The sequence below is a fragment of the Dasypus novemcinctus genome, chromosome 17, assembly GCF_030445035.2.
Source record: "Dasypus novemcinctus isolate mDasNov1 chromosome 17, mDasNov1.1.hap2, whole genome shotgun sequence".
Lineage (NCBI taxonomy): Eukaryota > Metazoa > Chordata > Mammalia > Cingulata > Dasypodidae > Dasypus > Dasypus novemcinctus.
Window position 1 is genome coordinate 43,972,496 of NC_080689.1, and position 13,141 is coordinate 43,985,636.

Below are 13,141 nucleotides of genomic sequence, written 5' to 3' on the forward strand. Positions count from 1 at the left end.
GATAAGAGACATAAGCAAAACCAGGCCCAGTACAAGAGATAAGAGGTAGCTTCAGATTATTCTAACAGGTTTAGAAGAAACCTGAAAAATACAGGGCCCCTAGGCCTTTGTAGGCAAAAGAGTGTAGTCTGATCCCTGGCTCTGATGCTAAACACTACAAAAGGCTCTTCTATTCAAGTGGAGTTGATAAAGCCTTTTCAGTATTAACAAGAAAGAGTATGTGAAGGCAGGTTGCCAAAAATCCTCACTGACCACATTCAGGACATATGCTCAGGCTGCTCAAAGAACCAAAGCAACGACAGCAAAACGAAAAACCCAGATAGCAGTAGACATTAACTTGGTGGCAAGATCATGGGTTTGCTTTTTGAAGTCATAATGTTCCATATATCACCTGTGCTTGATTCTTGAGAAAGTGGCAAGATTGTTTTTTTTGCACTTGACAAAAAGTATGATGTCCAGCCACGCAAAATGACTGTTTGGTCTGTCTTTTATAGTGTCTTTGTGTGGCGATGTCTGTAAATGCCAGAAACCTTACATTATTGCTGCTGCTACCACCCAGCACCTACGTATGAGGCAGTGACCAGGTGCCTCCTTGCCACTAGCTGCTGGGAAATGCCTGCGATACTGCCTGACGCGCAAGCTCAAAATGCTAGTGAAGTTCTATGACTACTCCCATAATCTGGAATCTCCAAAACTGTGATGCCAAGAAGAAAGGTCAAGTTCTAAAATGTTAAGACTGCTTGCCTCTGTTCCTGAGACTATACATACTAACTACACTGACAAAAAATCTTATCTGATAATGTAGCCCACTGACAAAATTTAAAGCCTCAGTTATCCTAACACTATGTAGCTTTTAATTTCCATCAAAAACTTTTACAAAAGATGTTTTATGTTTCTATTTCCTTAAGAATGTTCATCTTTTTACAAATAAGTTAAAAAGACAGCCTAAATTAAAAATCACTGAAGTACTATTGATAGCTCCATTCTCCACATTTAGCTTTCAAAAACCAAATGAGCCATGTATAAACAAGTTGAGAAACTTAATTTTTTAATGTTTCATTTGCAGAGTTTTATATCCATTAAGTGCCTTTCAAAGTTTCCAGTTGTGTGGGCTGCTGTCTCACCTTCCACAAATTATCTGCTTTCTATATATGGTGCTAAAACTTCAAAATTGAAGAGGGCTACAGGACCCTAGCAGATATAGTCTATCACCCATGTCCTGTGTTTATGTCAAGGCTTCCTAAATGAAGGACAGTTTACCTGCTTGGGAAATCGCAAGTATAGGAAGGTAAGCAGCAAAGGAACTTAAGTTCAGGAAGAGGAGGCTAGATTGGCTTTTCATTAAGTTTAGTGCCAAATCTGCAAAATCCAGAACAGAATTCCAACAAAACAAACTACTACAAAATGGTGATGGGGGGTGGGGGGCGAGAAGTGTGCAAGTTGAATCCAGGAGGATGTGCTTTATTGAGGCTATACCGTGGTTTACCGTCCCTAGAGTGGGGCTGATTTGACTCCATTGATTTGCATCAGGTGAATTTATAGTTTGAATTTTTTTAAAAATCTGCAGAACAAATTCTTAAGACCAAGCAATTTTGGATATATCAAAATTATAAAACAATTTATAGAGTTCCTCAGACTTTGCTGTATGATAGAATGTGAGTGACTTGGACCTCCTTCAACCACCTCAATCACACATCACACTTAGCCTATCACAGGACGGGGCCGACAGCACACACTGAAGGAAGGTTGGTGAGGGACTGGTGATGCTTAGCACAGATAAACCAATGAGTCCTTCCAGTCACTCAACTAAAATTCTGGATGTTATTAGCTATTTGCAGGTGTCAGCCTAGAGAAAAGGTGAAATGAAGCATTTCAATTAAAGAATAGGTTAACATGTACCACAGAAGTGCTTCACATTCTAAATGGATTAGATCACTCATTAAGCTATTTTTTATGCCAATTTATTAATGCCTTACATTAGTCTACTGATAGGCTGTTGGCCCACAGTAAGAGTCCCTATGCAGTCCTAATTCTGTTTCCTGTTACCATGTCTGCCTATGCTGTACTACTGACCTTTCATACTCACTGGATCTTGCATTGAAATAACCATGTGGAAGTACAATAAATTAAGCAATGGTGTATGTACAACTGTATTTAAAGAGCAAAAGTGTCTGTGTCAGGAAAATGTTTTAAATGATATTTATAAACATTTATATGGTATGATTTTATGTATGTTCATAAATCCTGCACTGTATTCTAGTATATGTTAATATTGGTGCATGAGTTTATTTTCCGTTATCAAGGTGTAAGCAAAATACATAACTTAAAAAGATTTTGGTATGTGTCAAAAATTTTTCAACTTTTCTTTCCAAAGGAAACACAGTTTACACAAGAGCTGAAAACCTTCCTAGAAGTACAAACCACCACTGACTGGTTAAAGCAAAATAGACCCTTTATGTGTAGTTCTAATCTGCTAATTTCATGAAATCAAAATACCGAACATATTTTAAGTCTATAAGCTTTATTGATACTTTGCTTTTACAGTTCACAATGCATTCCACAGATTTAGTTCAGTACAGCTTAAACCACAATTGTATAAATCTTCAATTTATAATTTCTTACACAACAATGTTTGATATTTGCAAACAACGTTTTTGGAAGCATTTGACTCAGTCCATAAATTCAGAGTTCGTGACAAAATTAACTACAGTAAGTTTGCGCAATGAAGTTTATGTTGAGTTCTATGTGCATGGCATTGCTTCATGTTGAAAACAGGATAGTGCTCCTAGAAATACATTTTTTTTTTTGCTAGCTTATGTGCTCTGAAACTATACACATATACCCAACAACTCTCTGAAATATCCAAGCACTGTGGGGCAGCTGGAAGGTAAAGGTCTAAGCTTTGTGAAACACTATAGATAGATATATACTCTATATTTACTTATATTGGCAATTAATATAATAGTAAAATTCACATACACCTAGAACATACCAGGAAAGGCAGATTTTTCATTCCTGCTTTAGTGGTATGATCTCATCTAAACATTGCATTTCAGAAAATCTGCATCGTTCTACACAGACCATACATAGTGCACAAACTGTGAAAAGGGTTATTTTTTTCATCACCACCTTCTCTGTAATCTCCCAAAATACAGCAAGACTACTTGCAATGAAGTGTAATATACAGCTTTCTCAGATCATTTTTTATTTGCCAGTGCCTCACACAGGAAAAACAAGTATGATAATGGTTTAAATCCATACATAGCAGCTTACAATACTTACGATGATGAACACATGGCAGTCAAGACAGGTAATTTTTCCTCAAACACTGCATTGCTAAAAATAAAGATCTATGAAACTGCACTGCAATGTCAAGGCTTCATTCTTCCCTGACCCTCCCCCATGTAATCAAATGAATATCCCCCTTTAAGATGAATTCCTATTAATTATTTTGGGCTTTTTCATTCAGCTTTGCGCTTTAATCCAGGGATTTTTGCTTGGATTCTACAAATGAAAAGGAGGGAGAAAATGTCAATGTAAGTATTTTTGTTTTCTGCTTCATAAAATGCCATCCTTCAATAACTATGTGCAAACTCCTCAGTTTATACAAGAAATGAAATACTAAAGTTGTCAAACTACACATAATTTGCCACCTTGGCTTCACAAATTAGATTTAAACAAAGCCTTAAATACATGCAGTAAACCTAGAAATTAATGGTCTACATGACAGAAAAAAGCCTTCTGGCAACTCTGATGTCACAGTCTGATAAAGAGCTGCTACTCATTATGCCTGTAATAAGAAAATATGATATTGTTCTCTAAGTCCTGCAGACCTTATCCTTCAGAAAAAAATGTTGCAGATTTTAAATACTTACTTAGCCAAAGCATCTTTAACATTCTTATTCACAAGTCCTAGATAATGATCTATCTGAGCCTGAAAGAGAAGTAAAAAAAGTTATTGGAATATTACTGGTAAAAAGAATCTTAGGAACCAATTACTATGTTCCACCACATCATCACATTTCTCATTTTTATAAGGCTTTGGAAACTGGCACTGACACAACTGTAAACCCCACAGAGTAAGCGCTGTATTCTAAAATCTGTAGTTAAGAAATTGCCTAAAAATATATATATAAATTTAAAAAATTAAAAGAAATTACCTGATGCCGTTCATAAATAACAGGAACACTGAAGAGTGAAATCAGAGCTGAAAAAAGGAAACAAATAGATGGGGGGAAAAAAACTGATAAGTTTTAGGAACAAACACTAAAACCATCAAACTACCAACACCAAACAAGATCTACTGGCTCCATCTGCTATGAGGAGTCATTCCAGAAGAATGGATTAACCACTTAAGGCTGCAGGAACCATTCCTGACTTCAAATCACAACACACAGATTGTATAAAGTATAGGCACCTGGTTAAATTCATGACTAACATTATCAGACAAAGTGACAGTTTATCTGGTTTATCCCTGTTAGCTTATCCCTGTTAGTTGAAGCAGTCTTCAGGAACTAAAGTAGGATTTCGATAAACCAAGTGTCTATCAGTATCAGCAATTTAATTCAGAGAAATCACAACCTCAAACTTCCATCCTCTACTTTTCTTACAACAGAAGAATATTTACCACTCAAATCCCTCTAATCTCCTTGCATATAATCTTTTTCTGCAATTTTTCACTCCATTGGTTTTGTAGACTTACCCAAAATCAGCAGTGTCAGACCATTGAACAAGGCACCAACATAGGTAAATACCCACATCAACACAGCAAACTGCAAGAAAACAACATTAGCCTATTAAAAATAAAATTTAAGTTTCTTAATTAAGCTTTCAAATAAAACTAGCCTATCTACTAGAGGCATACATATCTTGGAGTCATGGTACAGTTATATAATATGTATCATTTCTAAGCCACAGGCTCAATTCAAAATTTAAGAACCCTAAATTAAAACATGATAAATTTGATGTTTTCTCTAACACCACCAAGTTACTGATTGTTTTCTCTGATATCAAAAAGAAGTTCCAAAAGTATACCTTATCCCTCTCCAGCTCTGATATCATTTAGCTCTAAAAAGGGCCGAATGAAAAGGTATTATGATAATTAGTTTTAAAAGACTGATTTAAAACAGGAGTTCTTAACTTTTTTGTTTCATGGACCCCTTACTAAGTCCACATCATACTGTGTATTATCTAATAAACATATCACACCTGTACCAACACATCCCCACAAGAATAATGTTTTTTTTGAATTTCAATTCAAGCTCATGGACCCCTGATTTAAAAGTACAAGTACTTGAAAATATATATGGGTTAAATAAATCATTCAGGGATTAAAATCTTAGACATCTGGACAAGCAGTAACAAGAGCAGAGAATCTAGGTTTCAGATACCAAAAACATCACGTCTACCATTTTAACAATTAGAAGCACTGTGATACATGTTTTAATATCCTCAATAAACCCCAGGAATAACAGACTCCTCAAACTTTTATACCTGTGTAATAAATCTGACGATTATTATTCTTTAGCCACTGTGTTCTTTATGTACTTAAACCACTAATTTCATGATTATGTGCCAGGTGTGGTTTTAAATACTTTACAAATATGAACTCTAAATTTAATCTTTTTAATAACCTTAAGAGATTGATACACTTATCATTACCATAGCAGATGCAGGCATGAAAGAATAGAGGTTTTGTAGTCAGATTACAGCAACTATAGATTTCACTGTCTCCTCCTTGGGCAGGGAACCACAGGGAACAGACAAACTCTCCTATTTGAGTACTCCTGGCCTCGAAATAATTTGGGAAAGGCTTTGCTTCTAAAATGTGATTTTATTTTAGGAAAGTCCTTATTTCCCCTCTACACTTTTGCTTATGCATGAGATGGCTGAACAAGAGGATTTCTAAGGTTTCTTCCTGTTCTAAAACTTCTAGACATCACATAGTATAAAGGCTCAATGAATTATGTTCAAAACAGTTCTTTAATGCTTAAAAGCACAAAATCAGCCTGGATTTTAATACACATCAGCAGCAATTCCTCTGTCTGCTATTCAAAGCCTTCATATGTCCACAACGGCTCTACCCTATTTACAGGTAACAAACATATCACTATGATGTCACCTACAGTGATCTATGCTGATTATTTAGGTGCCTATCATCGAAAAGGAGGAGAGCAGAGTGGAGTAAGCACCTCAATTATCTAAAGCAGGGACTGGCAAACTTTTTAAGGGCCAAGAGTAAATATTTTAGGTTCTGTGGGCCACACAGGGCCTCTCTACCTTATATTTGTTTTACACTACCCTTTAAAAATGTAAGATCCATTCTTAGCTCCCAGGCTATACAAAAAACAGGCCACAGTTCAAATGGGCAATAGGTTGCTTGCTCTTGATCTTTCATGTATTCATTCAAAATCTGACTGAAAGTCTGTGAGCTTGGTACTAAGTACTAAGGTATTCAAACTCTAACAAGCACTTTGGTTAGGACACATTGGATTCTTCTACCAACTGTCAGGTCCACAAATAGCAACACTCTGGTTAGCCCTACAACTGAACTAATGTTCAAGTGAATAAATGTCAGGCATCCTTAACACCTGTCAACTGAAAATCAAAATCTAAATGCCTTGTTCTTAGCAACATAGAAGGAACCACTGGTGGAAAGGTCTGAAGCATGATTCCAGTTAGCAAGTCTTGTCCCGCATATAGTTTTATAGACTCCTATTGCAAAAGCTAAATATAACTTCTACACTTGAGCAGTTTACTATAGAGCAACAAAGCTATTTTCATCCATCATCATCCACATGTCTAAAGGAAAAGAGTTAACCTTTTCCTGTACAAGAAATTGCTTTAGCAATATAAACAACCTTACCAGGAAAGAATTCAGACATTAACATATAGCTTTAGAAAACAAAAACAAAAACAGCCCTAATTTGGTCACTACACAGTCACTGACAATGCAGCACTCCAAATCCACAAGGAGAGAAGCCCAAGAATTCACACCTGGACCACTGAAGGGACTCAGATGTCACTTGTGTCTTGGAAAATACACTTTGCAAAAGCCAGGCTATCCAAAAGCAAAAAGAATAGAGAAGGAAGCCACAAGGTCGGTGGGACCAGGCAGGTGACATAAATGCATGACAGAGGGTGGCTAGGGGCAAAGAGATATATATATCCTCTCAAAAAGGCACCCACAAACCAGCTCCACAGACTGTTAGCAGGCAAGTATTCCAGGTCAACATTGCCAAATTTTCCCATTTTAAAGGAAAATTAAAAATTCACACTTTTATGTGCTGACACAGAATTTATAAATGTTGTAGCTAAGTTTGGAGAAAAGTTAACACATTGGGGGCCCAAAACCAAAGTGCTAGGTAAGGATTTCAAAAACCAAACCAAAACAAAACATACCATCAGAAAAGAAAGAGGCTGCAGTAAGAACCAGCATTTTATTATAACAATTGCACAATTACTGGAACTGTTAAATAACAACTGTAACAGCTTTTTTTGAACATTTACTATATGACAGTTGTCGTGCTTTATATGTACTCAGCCAGTTAATTCTCAATAACACCTAAACTTAACTACCATTAGCATTGCTATAGAAGAGGAAACCAAGACATATAAAGATTAAATAAGTTGCCAGACTAGAGGTCACACAACTAGCAAGTGATTGATCTCCGGTTTATCTGACTCTAGAGCCTGCTCTGCTATCCTGGAAAGCCACCAAAAGAGCAACTATTATTAATGAGAAGTTGTCACAAATGTGTACATTATCCAGTAGGTATCCTGAGGAAGAAGAAAGGACATCAACACTACTTTCAAGAAGCCAATGGGCAGTTCCCATAGAACTAAAATTCTATGTATGCTATTCCATGGCAAATACTTACTTTGCAACATTAAAGCCACTGCATACTAACTGTGTAAGTCAAAGCTCACTGCTCCCTGCTCCCTTGGGCAGTAATGAGGATAGGAAGAAAGGATCAAAGTGTAATGAAAGGTTTAATCAATACTTACTGAAGAGGGCAAGGGCATGTTTTGTCTTTTTTCCATGGGAAGCAGGGAACTAAATTTAAATTTATCACACATCTTATTAACCAGCTGTGGAGATGTGTATTAGATAATGTCTTATTTGGGGAGGGGGGCTTTGTGAAGGAAAACAGAGAGGGACACTTAGCATTTCAAAAATTGCTTCAGCAACTCTGACGATTTCAAAACTTTTCTGCATTCCTAAACAATGGAAATCATTTGACCTTTACTGATGCCTCTAGAATTATTAGTATCTACTAACTGTAGTCTACATTTTCTCCAGCCTATTTCCCTTCTTTCTCTGTGAGTCAAAGAAACGTGAAAGGAAACTGTGACAGTGTTTATGTTAAATGCAGAAGAGCCTATGGGCTAGATTTTAATGCTCTTTTGGGTCAGCTATTTCTGTAGGTCTTGCCTGTTTTGTTCACTTTCAAATTTGAAATTGTGTTCTGGAATATTATGCCTCCCTGGTGTTCAAGGAAATACAGTTAGACATCTTACAATTTTAATATAAAAATCTTTCACTGAAAGTTACAGAACTACTGTCACAGAATCTCTATCACCTCAAAGGCATACTGCAGGAAAATAACCTCTATTTAGTAAGAAAAATTGTTAGTCTTCTTGAGATTTGGGATTTTGAAAGGCAGGAACCTCTAATAATAAAGCTAAAATGTTATTCAGGAATCCTCAAATCTGAGCCCAGCAGGGTCTGTCATATGTGTTTCTTTTATAATCAGGAGGGGGAAAAAAAAAACTATAGCCCAGGGTTTATAGCATAATGACACAACTTTTAAAAACAGTGGTTCTTCAGGTAGTACCCCAGAAAAAAAAATCAAAATTTTGAGGGATGGACTCCCCCATCCCCATTCACCCCCAAGAGGTTATTGGTAAGTTTTACTGATCCTCAGGTGATTCCAATGTGCAGGCAAGATTGAGAACCTCTGTTTTAAAACTAGAGTCACTACTTTAAGTCTTTCTAGTGTTCTCCCTAATACACTAGTTTTGTAGGTCAGTAGATGTTATTTAAAACAAGGTTGACAAATATCATTGGGTTGAATAAAGTTACTTCAGTCTCCTTCCATGGGACTTCTCAGATTTTAATAAACTAACATACACTAGACTCCTCAAGAAAAGGGATAAACACATAGCTCTCTCAACTTCCTTTTACCAGTGTACTTATGGCTCAGAATCTAGAAATGTAGATTATATATATATGATGGCACCAAATACATGTTGCAGAAGAAGACAGGTAACAGACAAAACTGTTTTAAAAACTGTTAAAAAATATTAATTTTTAAGCCTCAAAGCTCAATATATGTCCATTTCCTTGACAAAAAATCATGAGTAATATTTCACTGTATTTTCTTCAGATTACAATATTCCTTGCTATGAATCATACAAAAGCAAAGTAACTCCAATCAAAATCTAGTTTCTATAAATTGTTTAAAACTCAGTGTTATTTAACAAGATCACAGATTCATCTAAAAATTGGAGAGAATAGAGCTATTAGCAAACTTTCCACAGACTTAAAATCTGAATAAGAGGAAGAAAAGAAAAATCCATCTAACAGAGCAAACTGACTTTTCCTTTATGCTGAAAAAATCTTAAAAGGAATCAGAACTGAAAGAATATTTTTTGAGGGAATGACTTCTCTTACCAGTTGCTGTGGTTAAAAAGAAGATCATTTTTTAAAAAAAAGATTTATTTATTTATTTCTCTCCCCTTCCGGCGCCTCCCCCCCCACCCCAGTTGTCTGCTCTCTGTGTCTATTTGCTGCGTCGTCTTCTTTGCCCGCTTCTGTTGTTGTCAGCAGCACGGGAATCTATGTTTCTTTTTGCTGCGTCATCTTGTTGTGTCAGCTCTCCGTGTGTGCGGCACCATTTCTGGGCAGGCTGCACTTTCTTTCACGCTGGGTGGCTCTCCTTTCGGGGCGCACTCCTTGCATATGGGGCTTCCCTACGCGGCAGACACCCCCACGTGGCACGGCACTCCTTGCGCGCATCAGCACTGCTCATGGGCCAGCTCCACACGGGTCAAGGAAGCCCGGGGTTTGAACGGTGGACCTCCCGTGTGTTAGACAGACGCCCTAACCACTGGGCCAAGTCCGCCACCTCATTTTCTATTTTCAATACTCTCCATATAAATTACAATTGTGAAGGATGAAAGTGTCATAAATAGGAAGCAAATGCTCAAGGAACTCTCTCTAGAAAGAGGATATGACCAATCATTTTATAAAGAACCAAGAGTTATTTAAAAATTCTTATCAGCTTTTTTTTTAGTAAGACATTTCAAGCAATTATTCTTTATTTATATAGTTCCCTTATCCAGTGGAAACAAACAGATGGACTCTGTTCTACTTACATACAATGACATTAAGGAAAGGTTTAACTAAGTTCCTTTGTAGCAGGACCAAAGGTTTATCAAGGAAGACCTTTGAAGGGTGTTAACAGAGTGAACACCTGAATTACCAAGTGCTTCATATCCAACACCTTGCCATGGAGAGAAAAAGACAGATACTCTGCCAAATTTGTCTGCTTCTTACTATCAACAGATATTTGAGACCTAAATGCAAAATTCATTTTATATGTTAACATGTTTGAAGCGACTTATTTATTTAGAGCCAGGCTTGAATGAACTGACATCTGGGAGAGTCAATCAGGTAAGTTACTTTTTTCTTTTCATTATTTTTCTTTTCAAATGTAAACTTAATATTTAGGGAGAAAATTCTAGCAAATTATAATTCTAATGCACCTTTCTTTTTTTAAAAAAATATTGAAAAACAAAAATGTTTTAAAAACTTCCTAAAAATGAAGTGTTTACAAAAGTAAATCTCATTGTGTCACCTTCTGTAACTTTCAAATTAGGAAAGTCGCTCAATGATGTGGGGGCTTTCAGGACTTTGAGTTGTCTGAAATGATATTACAGGGACAGATGCTGGACATTATATATCCTGCCACAACCCATCGAATGGACTGGGGGTTGTTTACTACAATGTAAACTATAATCCATGCACTCCAGCAGTGCTCCAAAATGTTTTCACCAAATGCAATGAATGTGCCACAATGATTAAAGAGGTTGCTGATGTGGGAGGTGTGGGGGTGGGGGTGTTGTGGGGTAACAGTTTTTGTGATCTATGTATCTTTAAAAAAAAAAAAAAGGCAAGAATTCATGAAGTTCAGTTTCTCTCATTCATTTATTCTAACTTCCCCACAAATAACATCACTGCTTTAAAGAAAAAATCTAAGGTAATTTTCAAAAGAAATTAGAAAAATATTAACAGCAAACAAATTCTTATCTCATAAAAGTAGTTTATTCATAAAATTTCCTATCCTGTTTTTCAATATCTCTGCAAAACAGAGAGCTAACGTTTTCTTACATATCCAATCAGACCTCCCCTGAAATTTTCATGCTCCTTTAGCCCTTGACAAATATTTCTATCCCTACATAACTGTCTTCAGATAGGACTGCGTATGGATGGGGTAAAACAAAAAGACAAAAAACTATCTTTTGATTAAAGTCAAGTGGAAACTTTAATCTCAAGCTTGTAAAACTGGAACATAACAAATCATTCTCAGGCCAAATTAATTTTGTTTTTAAAACCAATCTCTTCAAGAATGTTTCTTCTCCCAAGAGAACTTTTAAGAGACATACAGTTGCCTTCACTCCTATACTGTACAAACAAGAAGAGTGACTTTTGGTTTATATCTGTAGCCACTTTTGTTGAGTCTGTAAAAACAATGATTCTCTCTCCCCAACATGGTCCATGCCTTTGAACTCACACCCTCCCACCTTCCCATCACTGACTAATAAATTCAGAGATGGCCCTTTGCTGTGTGAAGTTTTGTGTCACTATTTATAGATAGCATTTCTTCCCAATCAATACCCACCCATCTGTTCTCCATCCTGAGCTGCACTAGCACCAGCTTCTCAATGGTTTTTCACTATGTTCTACCTGAGCAGTCATGGACTTTGTGTGTATCACTTCAATAGATATGAACTTGTTTCTTCTAGGACCCATGTGTACAAAGTTCTACTTCACTTACTCTCATCTTATTGCCATGATATCCTCATATCTGTGGCTTACACAATAAATAGCAAATAGCACACATCTCTTGGAAAACAAAAATTAGAATTATCATACCACATTTCTACCCAAGCTTAGAAAGGAAACAAGTCTCTTTGTATTAAGCAGAGTCATAGGCAATAGCATATAAAACACAAATGCACAAGTGCTATGTAAAAGAAAAGCACTAAAGTTCCAGTGTTTGGGGCTCAAATTACATGCCTTGGCTTAATGCTTGGCTTCAGTCAGTCTAAATTTGGGGAGTTTATTTGCAAGGTGAGATTAACAGCTGCAACAGAGCAAGATCCAAGAACTAAAGAAAGCTTTAAAAGATTAGTTGAGATTTTTCAGAGTATTAAAGCTTTTCCAGAACAAACACTATAAGAGTCCAAGATATAAAATAGCTTATATTTGTGTATTAATTATATACAAACTAAGAAATTAAGCACTAGACTCTAAAAACAAAGCATAGCAGATTAAATCACATCTGGTATTAAATCCATTAGATAATCTCTATTCTTACTGTCAAAATTCCATTTTATTTTCTCTCACTTTCAATCTTTATGCTTTTCAGAAGTATGAATTTATAACTATTTTCCTTTATAAAAGAATAGCATTTTCTTCCATCCTAAATATTTGATTATTAGGAAGTGGACTTGGCTCAATGGATAGGGTGTCCACCTACCACATGGGAGGTCCGTGGTTCAAACCCCGGGCCTCCTTGACCCATATGGAGCTGGCCCATGTGCAGTGCTGATGCGCAAAAGGAGTGCCCTGCCACGTAGGGGTGTTGGACACCCCACGTAGGGGAGCCCCACGCGCAAGGAGTGCACCCCATAAGGAGAGCCGCCCAGCGCAAAAGAAAGTGCAGCCCACCCAGGAATGGCGCTGCATGCACAGAGAGCTGACACAACAAGATGACGCAACAAAAAAAAAAAACACAGATTCCTGGTGCTGCTGATAAGGATCAAAGCAGTCACAGAAGAACATACAGCGAATGGACAGAGAGAGCAGACAACTGGGGGGGGGGGAGAAAAAATAAATCTTTAAAAAAAATTT

The 13,141-nt window shown here is 36.7% G+C and overlaps 2 protein-coding genes across 5 annotated transcripts in view; one reads left to right on the forward strand and one right to left on the reverse strand.

The window, feature by feature from the left end:
• The window catches only part of EML6 (EMAP like 6), a 299,274-nt gene extending 296,942 nt beyond the window's left edge, over nucleotides 1-2,332 (forward strand). For both annotated transcript variants that reach the window (XM_058278574.2, XM_058278575.2), the window contains one exon: nucleotides 495-2,332. In XM_058278574.2, the coding sequence (XP_058134557.1) occupies nucleotides 495-519 (25 nt within the window). In that variant the 3' untranslated portion in view covers nucleotides 520-2,332. The remainder of the gene's footprint in view (nucleotides 1-494) is intronic.
• A 172-nt stretch (nucleotides 2,333-2,504) lies between these two features.
• RTN4 (reticulon 4) overlaps nucleotides 2,505-13,141 on the reverse strand; it is a 78,592-nt gene continuing 67,955 nt past the window's right edge. For all 3 annotated transcript variants that reach the window (XM_004454223.5, XM_071208845.1, XM_071208846.1), the window contains 4 exons: nucleotides 4,703-4,772; nucleotides 4,161-4,207; nucleotides 3,876-3,934; nucleotides 2,505-3,504 (listed from right to left, as the gene is read on the reverse strand). In XM_004454223.5, coding sequence (XP_004454280.2) covers nucleotides 3,462-3,504; nucleotides 3,876-3,934; nucleotides 4,161-4,207; nucleotides 4,703-4,772 — 219 coding nt within the window. In that variant the 3' untranslated portion in view covers nucleotides 2,505-3,461. The remainder of the gene's footprint in view (nucleotides 3,505-3,875; nucleotides 3,935-4,160; nucleotides 4,208-4,702; nucleotides 4,773-13,141) is intronic.